The sequence below is a fragment of the Lagenorhynchus albirostris genome, chromosome 3 (genome assembly GCF_949774975.1).
Source record: "Lagenorhynchus albirostris chromosome 3, mLagAlb1.1, whole genome shotgun sequence".
Lineage (NCBI taxonomy): Eukaryota > Metazoa > Chordata > Mammalia > Artiodactyla > Delphinidae > Lagenorhynchus > Lagenorhynchus albirostris.
The window spans coordinates 153,800,065-153,820,560 of record NC_083097.1 but is presented as its reverse complement, the minus strand read 5'-3'; the positions used below and the strand labels follow the sequence as shown (position 1 = coordinate 153,820,560).

At 39.3% G+C, this 20,496-nt stretch overlaps 1 protein-coding gene across 5 annotated transcripts in view; it reads right to left on the bottom strand.

The window, feature by feature from the left end:
- Nucleotides 1–20,496, bottom strand: part of MAPK9 (mitogen-activated protein kinase 9) — a 58,359-nt gene that overhangs the window by 8,200 nt on the left and 29,663 nt on the right. For 3 of the 5 annotated variants that reach the window (XM_060144392.1, XM_060144395.1, XM_060144394.1), the window contains 6 exons: nucleotides 19,850–19,979; nucleotides 17,310–17,368; nucleotides 14,762–14,900; nucleotides 5,213–5,378; nucleotides 3,688–3,759; nucleotides 323–505 (listed from right to left, as the gene is read on the bottom strand). In XM_060144392.1, coding sequence (XP_060000375.1) covers nucleotides 323–505; nucleotides 3,688–3,759; nucleotides 5,213–5,378; nucleotides 14,762–14,900; nucleotides 17,310–17,368; nucleotides 19,850–19,979 — 749 coding nt within the window. Of the gene's footprint in view, nucleotides 1–322; nucleotides 506–2,361; nucleotides 2,608–3,687; nucleotides 3,760–5,212; nucleotides 5,379–14,761; nucleotides 14,901–17,309; nucleotides 17,369–18,901; nucleotides 18,958–19,849; nucleotides 19,980–20,496 lie in introns of those variants that run through there. The other 2 variants (XM_060144396.1, XM_060144397.1) reach the window with 2 other exon arrangements.

Here is a 20,496-nt window from a genome sequence, read left to right as displayed (position 1 = left end):
CTTTTAAAATTTCTGACTGTTCAACTGGGCTAGAATCTGTATTCAAGTATTCTTTATACCTGAAAACTGTTTGAATTCCATTTGCTGTAATTAACATAAGAGTCTTTCAGACTGATGTAAATATTTTGACCGCAGGCTTCAGTTACGTCACTTTATTGAGGACAAAACTTCTAGGTCTTTAAGCTTTCTTTCTGAAATGCCTTCATTTTACCTGTAAATGACTTTGAGGGTTTCAACTATTTTGTCTCTCAATGTTCACAGGTTTTAGAATGCAAACATAAAGTGAAAGCTTCACCCAGTATAAGAAAAAATGATATCTTACTTTTAATTTTGTCTCGTTCAGATTCTGATGGGAATATCCAATCTGGAAAGAGTTCTTCAAATTTGATTCCAGGATACTTTGGTCTGTTTTCTACGTAATTCCTCACAGTTGGCTGAAGTTTCTTCATGAAATCTGCAGATGGTGTTCCTAGCTGCTCAATAACTTTATTCCACTGATCAATATCTAAGGAGTCTCTTGAGGAAAATACAACTGAAATGCCTTATATTCATATTACATAAAGTAGCATCATTCAAAGAAAAACTTAAATTATATTTATACTTATCAACAAGTAATTAACCAGGCCACCTCACTGGGTCAGCAGAAGCATTCTGAAATAATATTCGAAAAAGGTTTGGGCTCCAAGTTAAGACTATTTAAAAAAAACTCTGCATCTTTATAAACTCTGATCACAGTTTATTAAATCAACACGATGAAGTCTATATGCCTTCCCATTCTAGATCAAAATAAAGTTATCTTGTAACTGAAGAATACCTATGACTGAAAGGCTTAAACATGAAATTAGGTAGTAATTATATAGGCAAATTGAAATCAGTTCTCATAATAAAACTATGTTAGATCTAAAGCTCCCTAAAGTAGAGAGACCTATCTGATTGCTCAATTTACAGCTGGGAGCCACCCCTGAGAGGCAGGTCTGGAGGGATGGGGTGCATGAGGGGGTGGGCAGGAGCCAAGGCTCTGGACTTTCTGAGCTCTCACCATGTCCTTTCCCACTGTAGCTGTGCTTACATTGAGCAGTGACAGCTTTGAGAGGTCATTCTGTTTTACTTGGCACTGACCCGGACCATCACTGCAATACAAAGGAGTGTGTTTCATTTCCTTTCAAAGTATATGACCTGGGTTTCAGACTCCATTGTGTATTAGACACTCACTAGGTGTCAGGCAGTCAATCTCCCTTGGGTCTCACCTTCCTATTTGTAAAATGCAGACAATACCAGCTTTGCCTCTTTCACTTGGGGCTTGAGATAACTGGCAAGATGAATGTGGAAAGGGATTCTATTGATAAAACCATAAAAATTATACAAGAGAACACAAGCCAGAGGAATCAAATAAACAGCATCTTTAAAAAGTGACTAATTGAGGTATGTCTTAGAAAAATAAAATGACATCACTGTGAAAGAACCTAGGGAACAGACACATGTTCTTTAAAGAACAAGGAGGAGGCCCTCTCGCTTCCTGTAATGTCTTTCTTCTTGCTGGTACACCATCCACTGGAGGATTCCATCACCAATCAAACATTTTTTTTCTCCCATCTTAAAGCAACAGCCACTCTCCTTTGGCTGAACATCGTAGCTTAGCTACCATTCCCATTTGCAGCAAAACAGAGTTGTCTATACTTGTATCTCTAACTCCCAGTCTCTCATATTCTCTCTTAAACATCCTCTCATCAGGCTTTTCCCCCATCACTTCATGAAAACTGCGCCCATCAAAGTTGCAGGTGACCATCCCTCAATTCTCAGTCCTCACCTTTTTGACAGTGTCAGTGAGCCTCCCTCAGTAACCTGCTTCCTGGCCTCCAGGGTCCCTTGCTCTCTGGGAGGTGCCTGCCTAAAGCTTTCTCTTTCTCTTAGGCCATGTTGGGACAGGAGTTCCTTTTCTACCTCAGGTTACGAATCTAAAACAAATCTCTGAGAACTGCAATCTGGTTTCTGGAATCTTTTTCTATCTAATGTTGGAAAAAGTTAGCAAAATTGTCTTTGGAAAATGATGTAATCTCTGTGTATGTTCTGAGAATGACAGTAGGTGACGTTATACATAAAATTATTATTACTGACATTGCAAGATGTTAATATGTAAATTAAGAATTTTAAATTACTTAATAGTGTACCAAAGAGTTCCTACACTTTTCATTTCTGTACTTTCTGAAGAAAACCTTTAATTAATTAAAGAAAGGAAAGTCACAAAATGAATTAAAAATTGAGACAAACTGAATGTTAAGTAGATACTTCTAATTATGTATCTTTAGGGCATTCCCTGGCAGTCTGGTGGTTAGGACTCTGCGCTTTCACTGCTGTGGGTCCAGGTTCAATCCCTGGTGGGGGAACTAAGATCCCACAAGACTTGTGGCATGGCCATCAATCAATCAATCAATCAATCAACCAATCTTTAGAATACATCAACTTTTCCCTTTTTAAATGAATTTATTTGCAAATTAAAGATCTCCTTTTTTACATATTGAAACAACTGAATCTAAGGTAAGGCTATGGAAAATTGCTAGAAAATTTATTAGAACAAAATAAAATGCTGTATTTAACTTCACATAAAATCTGTGATGTGAAAAATGTCAAGGAAGGTAAATAAAATGATAGGAATAAAATCTTTTCATTCCAGGTCTGTGTTGTGAAGAATTTATATTACAAATAAACCAACCTCATAAAACTATAAAAAACTAAAATTACTTTAATAAAATACATATAAAACATGACTATATAACTTAATTTCTTTTAAAGATAACCATCAATCTGCCAGCAGAGACCACTTTCATAACAAAAAACAAAATCAAAAGACTAATGGAAATTTTAGGTGGTTAGAACACAAATGAAAAAGGGTATACGTGAAAAACCATGTTAGAGCAAAAAATATTGAAGATGGAAGAATATGAGGAATATGAGAAAAGAAAGCTATTGAAACTATCATATATCTATTCTCCTTTATGCTATATATCATTAATATGATTTGCTGACCACAGTATAAGTTAACCTTTTGCATTTTATATTTATTTAAATGTCTGTTAAACTTCCCCAGTGTGTCACAAAATAACCTAAGTGGATCTTCTAAAATTTTCTACAAAATGTCAGAAGAGTAACAAAACAAAAAAATGTAGCAAATATTGTTTCTCACAAACTTTTTACTTTAATCTTTTTCATTTAGGTCTTTATGTAGTGTGCTTCAGTTCTTACTTTGGAGGAAAATATTTTAATTCATCTTGGTAACTAATGAAATAGTATATTAAACAAATTAAACAAATTACAAATTATTGGCCTATTAAATTTAGACAACAACTTTCTAGATAGCTAAATTAACTGAATTAACTAAACAGAATTTTCATTTAAATATCAGAATACATTTGTCAAAGAGTAAATACATTTCTTATAAGTTATTTTTAATAAAATTAAGAACTAATATAAATTGGTTTAACTTAATTCTATGCCTCAATAAAATTGTTACAGGTAGTCAAACAAAAAAGAAACATAAAATTGAACCATTTGGTGTGTGACACTAATTTAACAAACATAATCAAGACCCCCTTAGAATACAGTCTAGAATTATGACATTTTCCTTTTGACCTCCTGCTGCCCTTGGTATTTATGGAAAACATGGCCGGGAAGGTCCCCCGGGAAGGATACGATCAGTGCCTTGGAATATCACACAACCTTTCACCAGCTCTCCCATGATGCAACCCACTGACCAGATATCAACTGAAAATAAAGTGAAATGACAAAATTATGAAGTGCCATGAACAAAACAAAGGTGAGGAAAAGGATTCTAACAGTGTACTAAACACACAAACAAGGAAAATAAATTGCTAGTAACGGGTGAACTTTTTTACACAGTATGAAATATTGCTGACCTCTATTTTGGCCTTCGGTTTGCAGCAATCTGGGCTTTTAGTGCCAAAGAGTCCAATACTTTACAGCTTCAGAAACAAACAAAGTCCCAGAAACAAGAAGTGCCTGTCCCCACAAAGCTGTTTCCAGGCACATGCCCACCCGTGCCCCCAGCCTTCGTGGTTAGTGCTGGGTCTCTCCCTGTGAAGGATACAGTCTCTTCCTGGGAACAGGACTTTATGGAGGACCATTTCTGCCATGATGCACCCGACAGACCAGATGTCCACTACCAAACACCAGGTGATTAAAACCAGCCAGAGACCCTCCAACACATGTCCTTTCTCAAACCCCCTCCCAAACAAAGACAAACCCAGCTTGTCAGCAGGACTTTTGTAAAATATGAACACCACGCTTCCAGAATGATCCTTTTTAAACTGTCAAGTCAGCAGGGCCTCACAGGGACAGGCTTGTCTGGGCTCCAGGTGAGGGCCAGAGGTGCCCCAGCTTCTGGCTGTTCACCATCTTCTGTGGGGGCCCAGCTGAATTACAGGCCTCAGGTGACCAGGCAGAGGGCTATTTATTGCCCCTGCTGCTGGGGGTGGGGTGAGAGAACTAACAGGGGACCTAATTTTCTCTCATGTCCACAGAGGACTGGAAGCCCACAGAGCTGTGTCTCTCAGAATGGGAGCACAGGTTATAAAACATCTGAATAAACTTGAAGCACAACTCATTTCAGATGACTTAGGCAAACTTTCAGATTCTTTTTTTTAACACGTGAATGTGATTTAGTTCTTTTTGACAAATTTTTCAGAAGTTAAGCTTCAAAGAGCTCTGATATTGCTTGAATAAGTTTTGCTGTGAAAAAAATACCAATTTTACACACAAAAAGCACATGTTGTATTATTCCATTTATATCAAGTTCAAAAATAAGCAAAATCAATCTCTGCTGCTGGAAATCAGGATAATGGCTTCCTTTGGGGATTGAGACCCAGAGCGGGGCTGGGGAGGCCTTGGGTGCTGCTCGTTATGTGGGTGTGCTCCCATTGAGCTGCACACTCGGGATTTGCATACGTTTCTGTAAGTATGTTATACTTTGATAAACATTCAAAAATATTAACTTTAAAAGTGAATTTTTAAAGTGGATAATTTTAGCCAATGGAAATATAAAATTAATTATTTCTCATCTGTGAACTATGATAACCTATGTATAACACAGCCTCCACATTATACTTCATACAGTTCACAGGAAAGAGAAAAAAACTAGTGATGACGAACAGCACTATTTTTACACATCTCGGCCTCTTCCAGTTCTGTCTGTACTCACCGTTCTCTTTGTAGCCCATGCCCAGGATGACTTCAGGTGCCCGATAATACCGCGTTACCACGTAGGGGGTCATCATAAAGTTGGTGCATGCTGTGCGAGCCAGGCCAAAGTCAAGGATCTTAAGGGTACAGTCTGACTTTACTACAATGTTGCTAGGTTTCAAATCCTAGGGCAGAAATGATTTAAATTAATAAAAGGAACCAAAGCATGCTAAGTAAACAATCTCACATTGGTAAGGATTTGTGAGGTATGTGAGAGTGCTGGGAGAAGGAGGAAAGTTAGAATTGAACCCTGGGATTTTGGAACCATTTTGGAAAATCCTACTCTCATATTGAAACTAATACAAATCAGCCTAGAGAGGCCATATGGTTGCCCTTACCCCTGTGTGGAAACCTTCATGACACTCCTTTGCTTAAAACCTTCTGAGAACTTCCACAACGCCCTCTCCTCCCTCACTCCACGTCTGGTCATCCTTCAGTTCCCAACACTCTGGCTCTTCCCTGCTGTCCAATACAAATATAACTCAACCCACATGTGTAATTTACATTTTCTAACAGCCACCTTAAAAAAAGTGACGAGAAAAGGTAAAATTAATTTTAATAATATTTTCCTTTACTCCAATACAGTATATTTCCAGAATATTCATTTTAAAATGTAACCAACATATAAAAATTATTAATGAGATATTTTACATTCTTTTTGTTTGGTACTGTCTTTGAAATCTAGTGTTTATTTATAATTATAGCCACATTCTGAGTACTTAATAGCCTCAGGTGGCTAGTGGCTATAATACTGGACAGCACATGGCTAGAATTCTCTGACCCTGGAATCTTCCAAAGGCTTCTTCTTTCCTTGGAAGAAGAATCCCATGATTACCAACCCCAACTTCCCACCCTTCCCTGGGACCTACCACTCCCCACCACACATACTACCCTCAAAGTCCCTCCTCTGCCCCTCCCAGCATGGGCTCTGTAAGAGGAGGCCTCAAGGGTCTCTCTGTGCTTTCAGCTCTTAGCCCGGAGTTTGGCACAGGAAACTCTCAGAAAATGTTTGCTGAGTGAATGTACACATCATACTCCACCACACTCTCAGCACAACCTATCACTTCTGCAGTTTTTTCCGTCATAACTCTAGGGACTTTCTCCACGGTCATCCCCCACATCCCAGACCCTTCCTCAGACCACAGGAATTTGACTCTTGCCTTGGACTCCAGCCTGCAAACTCACCCTAGAAACTATGACTTCTAAACAATCCACATCTATTCTTTTCACAAGTGCTTTCCAGTGTGTAGCTACAACGTCAAACTGCCAAGTCACACCACACAGTAAGACCGTCACTTTTAGTGACGTTTCAGGCCCAGCACCTGGCTGAAACTTTCCAATCGATGTGTCACCAACGGGCATAGGTGTGTCTTGAGTGATGGCTGCCAGGTGTTATTGGGATAAGCAGAAAAACACTTAAAAATTACATCAGCTAAAATTATGTTTCATTACTGCTAAGCACTCTCTTTCTAAACATCCGGAATTCAGTAAAATATAACTTATAAATATATATCGCTTAAAAACATAATTAAAATTCCCACCAAGCCCATGCAGATGCACTGGTCCCTGGCTAGCCCCAGAGCACTTCCGCTGTGCATGTCCCGATGTGGAGATGTGCTGTGGGGAGCACTGCCAACTCACCCACAGCTGCTATTCTGCACAAAGGAAAGCAAGCGAAGAATCAGCCCCACGCTCAAACCAGTGACCCCTTCCTGTGAGAAAGCAGTAATACAGCTAAGGTAAAACAAACCAATCTGTTTCTAGATTCCTTTTTTAAAACCAAAGAGTATGGCAAGAACAGGCATTTCATAATACAAATTACTAACACATAAAATAATGCTCAACTTCATGAAAATTAAAAACCCAAATGACAAGGAACAATTTTTAGTCTCTCTTCTGGCAATGAGGAAAAGAATGGCAATATCCAGTGCTGGAGGAAGAAGCAGAAACAGACCCTTCCTTACACTGTTGGTGGGGACGTCAATAGGTGCTTTCTTTTTAGGAGACTGATGTTTTTAAAAATTTGAGACGTCTATACTTTACCACCAGCAGCCCCTGAAATCCAACCTGGCCCTGAACTAACACAGCGCCACATGAACAAGGATGATTAGAGTAGTGCCACCGGCCAGTCTGATGAACTGCTGTGTGATTAGTAGACATGCCCATTCCAGCCACCTCCACCTGTCAGAAAATTGTCCTCTTGCACTGATTTTGTTGGAACAATGCACTTTACTGCCATCTGCTGGAAAACTGTGATAATAAAATGCAAACCAAGCTGTCAAAGGTGTGGCTTGTTGTCCTGGCAGGACTGGGAGAGGCAGCCCCGCCTCCCAACGCTTGCGGATGGGAAGGTGCTTAAAGAGGTCTCAGGGCGCCTGAGGGCTCCCCACATGCACAGCCGCTCTCCCACCAGTCTCCACACACAACCAGAAGAAGCTTTCCACAAACGAACTGGACTTGTAGTTTGAAGATGGCAGAGTAAAGACAGTTCTGCCCCTTCAAATCTTGAAAACCACTCCAAACAAGAAACACACATTAAAATAAAAATGACACCTAAATTTGGGGGCTTGACCCAGAGTGCGGGGATGGCATCACTGGGGCAGCCAATAAGGGTGCACAAAATATCTGCAACCAAAAAAGGGCAAGAGCAGAGGAGTGGAAGGTTGAGGCCGTTGCTATTCCTGGTCAGTTCTCGGTATAGAACCCACTGACTGAAGAGGTGTCCCTGCACATTGTAACAAGCGTCCACTGCCTTGATCTCCCCACAGGTACCTATGACCCCTTACTCAGGTGACTGTACCTGGGAACAGCAGTCATTTGGAGAAGTGTTAGACACAAGTTCTAAGTGGATACTGAAAGTCAAAGACCCAAAGCAACATCATGCCTCCTCTAGCTGGTGGTGGGGGGTGAGTTGTGGAGGCCAGGTAATAAATGAAGACTGGTCCAGATCTCTTCCAGCTATATTATGACACAGGCCTAGGGCAAAACTGTGAAAGAATATTGCTGTTCACCTCACATGAGTGTGAATGGTTTCTGATCGTCTTTTCTAATCAGTATGGAAGAATGCATCTGCCCAGTCAAAGGCTACATGCCACACCTGAGGCCTTATTAATCTGCTCTAGCAACGACACCGTGTCCAGCACAAGCAGCTGCAATCAGGACTACTGATCAGCTAAGGCTCGATGGTCTACATTCTCTAGCATCCATCTAGTTTCTTCAAGGGCTGGACTAGTGAATTAAACTGAGCTATGAGGGACCACCATCCTCGCATTCTTTGGGTTTTAATGGCAGCATTAATCTCCTCCATTCTCCCCCACCTCCCAGAGTTCAATAATGTTTTTGATGTACTATCTTGAGGGGGGCAGTTTCAGGTTTCCACTTGGCCTTCCCCATCATAACTCTTACCTCACAGACCAGAGAACCAATGTAGGGGTCACTCTGCTAAGAGTACCAACTGCCAACTGTATCAGTTCCAATCACACACTTGAGGACTGGGGAGATGACTGTTGGGTGGGTCCATGGACCCTGTGGCCCATTGTGAGCCACCAGACTTAGACCCCTCAGGAATGAAGGTCTGGGTCACACTCAGGTAAGGCACAGAGACCTGCCAAGGTGATGGCTGAGGGTATGAATAATGGAGAATGGAGAGAATGAGTACCTGTTGTGGCTCCAAGGTCAACTGTAGTGAAAGGGGCTATAGTTGGTCCCTTCCCCTCAGAAAGGGAGGCCCACAGGGAGCCTGAGGGGGCTGGTCCTGACCTGTGTGGAGAAGCAGAGCTGAGGGGGGCAAGGGTGGATGGTGGTAGCCATGAAAATGCGTACCTGGCTCTCTGCTGTGGGACTGCAACTGACAGACACCCCACTGAGGTACCCTGACCCTCCCCTTTGCTTATGACAAGGCCACACACCCCACAGTGGCTCTTGGCTAATGACTGCATGGGGAAGGAGGTCCATTCTTATGAGACACCAGATTCCTCGGACGGGCAGCTCCCAACCCTCCTTCGTGCCCTCTCTACTCCAAGGGGTCAGACTGGGCTGACCCCTGTCAGCTTCCCCACCTCCACTGACTCACTCCCTCTGTTCTTCCTCACAGGCCTTCTCCCCATGCATCTCTTGCATGTCTAATGCCATCGTGCTACACTAATGCCTTCAATGAAAAACCCCACATGCTCTATGGGGAGGGAAGGCAGCAGAAAGGAATAAATGACTTGGCTGAGTAGAGTAAATTCCAACCTCAGTGAGTGGCCCACAGTGAAATAATGTGGACCACAACACCTGGGAAGGGCTTAGGAATTGAACGACAAGTACTGTGGAAGGCAGGATGGGGCAGGGAGCAGGACACTGAGGGATCTGGGGTGGGGGAAGGTTCACAGAAAGGTAAAGGTAGACCTCCCAGATCCACACAGAGGTGTTGGTTCCTCCTTTACTCCTACTGGCCTATTATCTAGAAAAACTGAAACCAAGTTTCCAGACTCAGGCCTCAAGCACAATACCAACAGATCTGCTGGTATGAGGCACAGGAAGGGCATGGGTGAGGGGCCCAGCCTGAAGACAGGGTGCTGTAGCGAAGGTCTGCATTTTGCCACATGAGAACTTCAGCCCCACCCCACACAGCCTTTCATACCAGCAGCCAGACTGCTCTCCCTCAGTCAAGAGACCGGAGCCTTTTCTAGAGAAACTAAATGATGTCCAGAGAAAAGACCTGCAAACAGAGACACCTGTGGCTATGTGTTGCTCTAGAGAAAAACCCCTCATTCAACAATCCCAACCCATGCACTTCCACTTGGCCTTCTAATCCTTCAGTCTTAAATAGGACCAGTGACAAAAGGTCACCAGACGTTTGAGGAAAACCTCACACGTGACAGCGAGAGACCAAATGCACTAAAACAAACAAACAAAACAAAACAAAACAAAACCTCAGGGGAAAGGAAAACACTGCAGGCAGCAATAAGAAAACTTCAAAGGGACTTCCCTGGCAGACCAGTGGTTAAGACTCCCAATGCAGGGTGCATGGGTTCGATCCCTGGTCGGGGAACTAAGATTCCGCATGCCACACAGTGTGCCTAAAAACAAACAAGAAAAACCCAGAAAACAAACTTCAAAGAAATTCTAGCCTTGTAGAGATGATAGTGTCTCCATGCAAGAAGAATAAAATGCTATTTACCACAGCCAAGACATGGAAGCAACTTAAGCGCTTATCAACAGACGACTGAATAAGAAGATGTGGTATGTGTGTGTGTATATGGAATTACTCAGCCATAAAAAAAAGAATGAAATACTGCCATTTGCAGCAACATAAATGGACCTAGAGAATATTATACTTAGTGAAATAAGTCAGAGAAAGACAAATACTATATGATATCACTTGGAAGCTAAAAACTGATACAAATTAATATATATACAAAACAGAAACAGACTCACAGATATAGAAAACAAATTTGTGGTTAACAAAAGGGAGAGGGGGGGCTTCCCTGGTGGCGCAGTGGTTGCGAATCCGCCGGCCGATGCAGGGGACACGGGTTCGTGCCCCAGTCCAGGAAGATCCCACATGCCGCGGACCGGCTAGGCCCGTGAGCCATGGCCGCTGAGCCTGCGCGTCTGGAGCCTGTGCTCCGCAATGGGAGAGGCCACAACAGTGAGAGGCCTGCGTACCGCAAAAAAAAAAAAAAAAAAAACAAAAACAAAAGGGAGAGGGAAGAGGGGTATGGGATTAACAGATACAAATTAACAGATACAAATTAGGGGTATGGGATTAATAGATACAAACTACCATATATAAAGTAGGTAAGCAACAGGGAAATACTGTATAGCACAGGGAATTACACCCATTATCTGGTAATATGGAATGTAATCTGAAAAAATACTGAATCACTATGCTGTACACCTGAAACTAACACAATATTGTAAATTAGCCATACTCCAATAAAAAAAAGAACAAAATGCTATAAAAAGGAACTTTTAAAAATAAAAAAGAGCTCCAACTAACTCGTACTTCAGAGAAAGACAGAATAAAGAACACAGTAAAGAAGGCATTCTGAAAGAAATAATAAAAAATTTTCCAGAACTCTATGGCATGTTCTTCCAGACTGAAGTGCCCACCACAATTAACGAAAAAAATTTCCATATCAAGGCATATCATCCTAACATTTCAGAATACAAGAAATAAAGAAACTTTAAAAAATGTTTCCAGAGATAAAACAAAACCCAAAACAGGGCACTTGCAAAGGATCAGTAATAAGAATGGCATTAGAAAGTTCAAAAGCCATACAACACTACACAACAGGGTACTGTATTTACACCTTAGAGGGGAACTGATTTGTAACTAAGAATTTTCTATCCAACTGAATTATTAATCATGTGAGAGGGCAGAATAAAGAGTTTCAGCTATCTGAGGCCTCAAAAATTTTACTTCCCATGCATCACTTCTGGGGAAGCTATTGGAGGATGTGTCCCACCAAAACAAAGGAGAGATAGGGATCAGGAAATGGGCTCCAACTCCAGAGAGAGGTGAAGGAAATCCCCAGGAAAACGCTGGAGCGAGGTCCAGGATAAGGTCTCTGCATCAGGTATGGGGGCAGCCAGTCCAGATGTGAGCAGGGCTGAGGCGCCAGGAGACAATCAAGGTGATGGAACAGCTAAGACATTTGGATACAGTGAGAGAAGACTTAGATACCTGGCAGAAACCTTAGGGTTTAATTAGCAATAAGGATGTGGAAAACTGCTCCCTCCTTAAAACAAACAACAAAGACCAAAACTCTAACAAATAAAAGACAAGTGTTGTTAACTCTAGGGACAAAAAGTTGAAAGGAAAAGAAATATAATCATGGTGTAAATATAGGCTTAGCTGTGAAAAGCGTTTATAGGGTCATGATGACGTAAAACACACTATGGACACTGATCCAAACCAATTACATTGTAACTATACTGGGAGGACAGGGGGACAGGAAAGGTGGCAGGTGAGGGGCACGATTGGTGAAAAAGAGCTAAGTCAGTACCTTATGTCCCAAACTGAAGAAAGATCAACAAATAGAGATCTCATCATATTATTTCAAGATATGGAGATAAACACCAAAATAACAGCTAAAAGAACTGAAAGAATTTGTTCTGGGGAGAGAGAAATAAGAGGGAGGAGGTGGGGGCTCTTTTTTAGTAAGTATTTGTAAAACTATTTGATCCTTGATAAAAATACAAAATTCAGCAAGTTGCAGAACAATATATGTACAAGATGATCCTGTTTTTGAAAAATATAAGTTAAAAAGGACGTTAGTATAGACAGATATGTTGGTATTAGCATCAGTAAGAAAATGTGTCAGTGTAAAGTTAGGAAGGAAACACACCCAACTGCCATCACTGGCCTCCTCCAGGTGACAGTGGTGGGCTGGGGACTTCCATTCAATTATTTGAATTATACAAGGTAAAAATTGGTGGGATTACAGGTGTTTTATTTTTCAAGTAATTAAATTTTATGTTTAGAACGAAACCATCTTAGTAAGCAAAACCGAATGTGTGTATTTATGCCTATCGTATAGTATACAGAAAAAAGGACAGGAAAAGTTCACAGAAAACCGTTAACAGGCTTAAAGGGATAACTGCGGTTCATCACCTCTTGGGACCTGGAGGGGTGGTGGGTGTGCAAACAGGTGCCTTATCTACCTTTCCCACAATGACCACGTGGTACTTTCACAGCAGACACAAAGTCTGGCAGACCCACAAATGTGTGAACAGGAGGGCATAAGACAAGGGGAGGGAGACCCAGTGGGGAGGTAAATGGGATGGAGAGGTGGTTGGCAGAATCATGCTGGGCAAACCAAAACTTTCTTGGACCTTCTGGTCCACAGGTATGGGCCTAAACCGCAGGGACGTAACATCACCTAACACAGGCACGTGCATGCTGCAGCTCTTACAAGACCCCCTAAAATGGGAGGATATTGCTGCCCCATGTATATCTGGGCCCAAGAGGGGAGATACAAGCAAGACAAACTGTTTCCTTTTACAAAATTAATAAGGCCTAACATAATGAAGCCTAATAATCTGGGAACTTATTCTCAGTTAAGACTTTAATACAAAATATATTTAAGAGAAATTAGGAGTGCCTTAATTTATATAAAGGTCTGTAAATATTTCTGAAGAGAAATAGAATGTTATGCTGGGAAATCTTTATTTTTAATTAAAAAGACCAATGTTACTATTTTTAAAGCAAGTTTGTCAACAGTATTTATATAATTTAAACTGAACACTTGGCGGCAGCAAAGGCTGTATTTTAAATGACTGAAGACTGGTCAGGACTCTTTGTGCCAGGCGCCCAACAGGCACTGGGAGGGCCAGGACTGGCCTCAGGCTACAGACCTCACTCAGGCCTCAGGCCTCATGCTCACAAGGGGCAAGAGTTTGGCCCTCTCTGGATTGGTGGGCTCTGCTACTGTGTTAGGTCTCTGATCAGTGGCTGTGATGGAAACAGTCTTTCCTGGCACCCAACAGATCCAAAAGAATTACTACTACTACACCATCAAAAATCTCTCTATTCTTTTTTGTATGAAAAGGCTTCATTGTTTTTGTCTCACTATCTTCTTCCCCCCACAGATTTCAGTTCAGAGAAAATACAACTTCTTGCTGTTGAAACATAATATTGAAAGACAGTCTGTCAACAAAATTAGTATAGTAATAATTTAAGGAATGCTAAGAATGTTTTCAATAAAACTATCTCTGCCTCTAGTCTCACTCAACATTATAGTTGCTAAAAAAACAAACAAACAAAAAACCAAACAAAAAAACACAACTCTATCATAATCTGCCCACACAGCAGTACAAGTGAAGAAAATAACAAAAACTCATAAAACCAGCTTAGAGAATATCTCTCTGGTTTTTAAATATGTACCCCCTGACAGGCAACACCATCATTCAAATTCCAGCCTTGGCCTATTCAAAAGATCTGCCTGGAACCTTTCCGAAAGCTCCCACCAGTATGGCTGGGATGCTGGAGTGGTAGAATTTTACGATGTAAGCAATGAACACTTGGGCCATAATTCACATAAGACTTCTCAAGCAACTGTATCATATACTACTTGGCCTCTAACTTTCCCCCACCCCAAATCCAAATTCCTTGCTCACTAAAAATGGGATTTCAAATATGGAAAAACTATTAACACCAGGTAAATCTGGGTAAAGAGTAAAGTTCTTTGTCCTATTCTTGCAATTTTTCTCTAAGTTTTAAGTTACTTTCAAATAAAAACTTAAAAAAAAAAGAAGTATTTTTCTGCAGTACTAGTCTGAACAGCTGGCTCATGCCTGCATCCAGGGTGGCTCACATGGGCCCAGGCAAACCAGGCATTCCACAAATGTCTTCTAATCTCAACTATATTTGGAAGAGTAACATGATCCCATAGTTTATTTGGATTTTCGACATTGACAAATTTTTAAAAAATATTATGTTCTTTTGTAACTGGAGATTATGACAACGAAATGATTGTGATTAAAAAACAAAACTAAACAATATGGTATCACTACTTACTCTATGAATTATACCAGCTGAATGTAGATGTTTAATACCACAGAGCATCTGGTAAAGAAGGTAGGACATTCTTTCATGGTCCAACTCCATATGAATAACCTGACATAAGTTAGCATCCATTAATTCCATAACCAAATACCTGGGGAAATAAATGATCAGCCATGTACACATGAAAATTATCCAAAATTCCTTTATGGTTATTAAACTAGAATTTTTATGAAATAGTAATAACTTACCACCTAGTCACTGCACTGGCTAAAGTAAAAAGATAACTTGTTTTCCCTAAACATTTATAAGGTATCTTGAAAAGAAGCAAATGTATAATGAAAGTTTGTAAAAGTTTTCAAAAAATGAAAACAACTAACAACAAAATGCCTTTCAAGTTAAATACAAAACAATTTTTATATCATAGTAAATAGAATCTCAAACATTCAAATTCTCCTATATTTAAACATTTTTGCTATTGGATCATTCTTACCAATATAGAAACCATGCTGTTATTGCTCTCATCTTAAGAAAACTTTGACCTTACTTCCCCCACCAGCTACCATCCTATATTTTTGCTCCCTATGCAAGCAAAACTCCCCAAAGAGGTGTCTATACTTATCATCTCCAATTTTTTCTCCCATTTTTCCTTAATCCCACTTTAATCAGGCTTTTGCCCCCACCACTTTGCTGAAACTGTCCTCAAGGCTCCATGTCGGCCTTCCATGTTGCTAAATCCAGTGGCCAGTCCTACAATCCTGGCTGACTGTGCCCTTTTCCTATCCCCAGCTTCTTACTGTTGAAGTGCCAGCACTTGGTCCTTGGTCTTCTTTTCTCTAACTGTACTTACAATCTTGGTGATCTCTGGTCTCTGGTCTCAAGACTTTAAATACCATCTATAGACTGACAACTACCAAATTAATACCTTCAACCCAGACCCCCTTGCTGAACTCCAGGCTCATTTATCTAACTGCCTATTTCACAGTTCCACTTGGGTGTCCAACAGACATCTTGAACTAAAACTGAGTTCCTTCTACCCTGCCTCGCAATCTGTTCTGACTGTAGCCTTCCACATCTCAGTTGAGAGCACTTTTATCCTTCTGGTGCTCAGGCCAAAACTCCAAGTGTTGCTCTCAGCTCCTCTTACTCTCATACCACACATCCTCTCTAGGAGCAAACACTGGGGTTCTACCTTCAAAACAGTGTCAGCATCCTATCTCTTGCCTTTACCATCACTATCACCCCTCTGGTCTAAATGCAGCCATCATAATCTCACCTGAATTGCTGCAATAGCCTCCTGACTGGTCTTCTGTGTCCTACTTCTAACAGTGGGTTCTCGACCCAGAAACCAAAGTTATTCTTTTAAAACATAAGTCAGATAAGCTTACTCTTCCTGCTGAAAGTCTTACTGACTTGTAAAGGAAAATCCTTACAGTGGCCTAGAGGCCCAGCAGTGTCTGGCCCTGTCACTTCTTTGAACCCACCTCTTCAACTTTCCTCTGCTTCTTCTGATTCAGCCACACTGGCTCTTGCTGTTCTTATAACACACCAGGCACACTCCCTCTTCTGCTCCTTTACACTGCCTGTTCCTTCTATCTTGATACTACCTTCCCCCAAATATCTGTAGGACTAACCTCCTCACTTCCTTGAAGGCTTTCTTCACATGTCACCAATCCAGTGAGGTCCTTCCCTAACTACTCTACTTAAAGTTGCAACCTGACTCCTAACGCCCAGCACTTCTGAACCCCCTTACCCAGCTCCATTTCTTCTACAACATTTGCCACACATCCTAATGAATGACATCATTTCCTTATTTGTTATGTTGACTGTCTATCTTCCCTGGCTTTCCTGCAAGCTCTAGGAAGAAATATGACCACCTGCGATTCTTAAAAAATGAAAGGGATTTTTGCTGTTTTGGTCACTAAAGTATGCCAAGTTCAAGAGACTGTCTAGCACACAGTTGGCAATCAAATATTTGTTTGGTTTTTTTTTGGCCTCACCGTGTGGCTTGCGGGCTGAAAGCATGGCGTCCTAACCACCACACTGCCAGGGAATTCCTGGCAATCAAATATTTGTTGAATGAATGAATGAATACATGAATAAATTTAGGATAAAGTTGTGTATTATATCTCAATAATAAATTAATATCTCATTTCATCATTACTAAGATAATTCTATTTCACATTTTGGAAGTTTAATGACTTACCCATTTCAAATAATAATTATAAACACCTAAACCCTACAATCTTGGGGACTAGAGAAAAACATGTTATATTTTATATTTCAGTAAAGGAAATCAGCAGCATTAATGGCACTGTCTGCTCTGAAGAATTATTTTCAGTCATCCTTTATCTGTTGTAGAAATGATAACCATCTAGGCACAAATAGTTGAATACTATTATTCATTTTCCTTAATATTTCTCTTCCACAGAGAAAAGTGGCTAGGATATCATTTAAAAATGTGTTCTCACCTATATTTCCTAAGTAAAAAAAGGAGTTACTTTCTTTTCTAAATTTTCACTCTTTGATGAGCAGTGTATTACTGAATAAAAATTATACTTACACATCTTGAAATTCTTCTAGAGTTTTCTGTGGTGTAAACACATTTAACAAACTAATTATCTGAAAAGAGAAAATTATATCTCAGCATGTCAAATGACTCTACTTGATTATAAAAATTAAGTTTAACATTAAAGTGTGTTAAAACTAGAAAAAAAATCACAGCAGAGCTTTGTATTTATTATTATTGTTATTGCTTTTACCAAAACATTCTATTACACAGCATTTGAAAAAAGCTAAATGATTCGGATTCTCAACTTGGAAATAATATGCACTTTTAATCAAATCACTTTTATGTGTCCCCAGTAACTTATTACTATAGAATTTTAACACATAATGTCTTTCTAGCTCTGAACATAAAAAAGTAGCAATTACAAGTAGAAAAACACTAAATAAAGCAATATGTTAACTCTGAAAACTTAAATACAATATCCAAATTTCTAAAAAGTTTTGAAATGTAAAGGCTAAGCTTATATTTTTGGTATGATAAAGATGAAATGCCTCATAGCATTACCTATTAACATTACCTTTATGTAAGGAGGATTCAAGAACGGACCCCACCACAGGCCTTGGTCCTGGCACCCCAATGGTGAAACAATGAATTCTGCTGCTTGAGCATCAAACACACGTCCTCAATCATTTCAAATGACTGAGGGAAAGATGAATTATTCAGTATATAGGATTGGAGTGGCTGGCTAGCCAAGGGGGAAAAAACTAGATTCATACTTCAATCTTTACACCAAGATAAACTCAAAATGGAACAAAAATTTAAATCTAAAACATGAAACCATGAAACATTAAAATATGAATAAACATTTATAAAATTCTGGTGTAGAAAAGCCTTTTCTAAGCATGACAGGAAACCTAGGAGATTTGATTATGTTAAACACAACAACAAAAATCAGTATGACAAAAACAACCTAAATTAGGTCAGATGGAAAAGTGAGGGTTGACAGCTTTAATATACAAAGATCTTCTATAAATGCATAAGAAAGAAACCAACAGTCCTAGAGAAAAATGGACAAAGGCCATGAAAAACAAACTCTCAAGAAATAAAAATAAATGGCTAATAGAGATATGGAAAGAAAATCAACCTCACAAATAAAAATAAGGTATCATTTGTCATCTATCAGTTTGGTAAGGTAAAACAAATCAACAGTATGTAGCTCTGGGGTATTTTGAAATAAAAGACATACTCAGATACTCAATAAAAGTGTAAAATTGACAGTCTTCCTTGAGGTTAATTTGTCAGTATATATTATTAAAACCAAAAGTGTGCATAGTCTTTGACCCAGCTATCTTGGCCAAGGAATTCACCTGGACAAGTGTGCAAAGATGCAATGTATAAGGATGTTCACTGCAGCACTGCTTATAATAGCAAAAAACTGGAAACAATCTAAATATCTGATAGTAGGTGATTGGTTAAATGAATAACTGTGCATCTGTACTATGTAGCCATTTAAAAAATGGTTTATATCTATGTTCATTAATGTATATGAGATCTAGCAACATTCCACTAGGGAAAAAGCAGGATGTGTAATAACATAACTGAGCTTATTTATGTATGTGTGTATATATATGCATAAGAATGCTCACCAAAATGTTAATGATAGTGGGTGGTGGGATTCAAGGATTTTTCTTTCTTGTTTATACTGTTTGAATTAAAAATAATAATAAACATATTTTTTTGTAACCTGAAAAAAAAACTTTTTTACTTTTTGTTTTAAACCTGTAAAATAAAGCATGCATTGGAGAATTTAAAAACAAACTCAAACCACAGACTCAAAAGATTGAACCTATCTTAGTTTTGTGTTTAATGTCCCTACACCAGAAAAATCCAGCATAAATGTTACAACAAAAGGAGCCATATAGAGTTGAGTGTACTTTTAAATACTTATCCCCCCCACCCCATAACAAAAAGAGGTCACATGGGAGGGGATCTCCAAAGCCCCTGCCAGACTTAACATTTTATAATTTTATAACATGGCAAGGTTATCAAAATCATGTTCAAAATAATGCTCAGGCATCAGTAGTAGAACATAAAATGGGCCTGAGTACCTCATTTTCTAGAGATATACTGTTTTTCCTTAAAATTTACAATGCTTTGATTTCTGTAGAGATGCCAAATACAACTATCTTGAATATAACATCATCTAATAACATTTATTTAAATAAATGTGAATATGTAAAAGCTACTTATAGAACAACGTTTTTCTAAAAAGTATTTGGATATTTCTCAATTTGCCAGGTCAATACTGTTGCCATTTTATACACAGGGAAACAGTGAAAACCAAATGGTTACAAGGTTAATTGACATTCCCATCTGTGTTGAGTGACCTAAATTCCTATGGACAATGATGCCTCTTGCTGACTTCAATATCTCCAATGTTGATTGAAAATTCTGTCAATAAAATATAACCATTTAAATAGTATTTTCATCACTAGTTTACCCTAGGTCTAAACTCTTTGTATCTCCAAAGACCCAGATGATTATGGCAGCATTGACAACATTAAAGTATTAGAGGAAATATAGACATAACTTACATTTTTATGATTGACACATTTTAAGAGGACAAGTTCACGATAAGCTCTCTTTGCATGAGTCTGATTCTGAAAAGGACGGCTTAGTTTCTTGACTGCAACATTTATCCCAAGAACTGTATCAAAAGCAGCACTATAATTAAGAAATATAATAGGCAACCCATTAGGATGATTTTGGAATATACAGCAATGCAGAATGTACATTCAATGTATTATCTTTTTAAATGAATAACAAATAAGGAAAAATCTGCTTGCTTCCACTCTGGTACTTCCGCACATTAAGAGCAAGGTGAGTTGGCTAAGCGTGCAGGACGAACGGACTCCTCTGCAGAGGTGCCACCATGGCAGCTGAAGCTAGGATGGGATTCAGCAATCTTTGCACATGGACGTCTCATTATATTAGTTGAGATTATTATGTTCAGAACCAAGTAATTTAATACAGAGCATGTAAGACTGCCCAGAAAACAAAATCTTCAGTTTAAATATGCCAATAAGTTGAAAAAAAGTCACTGGTATCACAGAATGAAATATAAGTATATTTTGGAGTATCACAGTGGAGAAAATGGTTTGAACTCATGAGACGGATATAATAAATCTAGATTTTGATTGATTGTGTTTTTCCCAGATGTAAGAATCTAAAAGGAAAACAG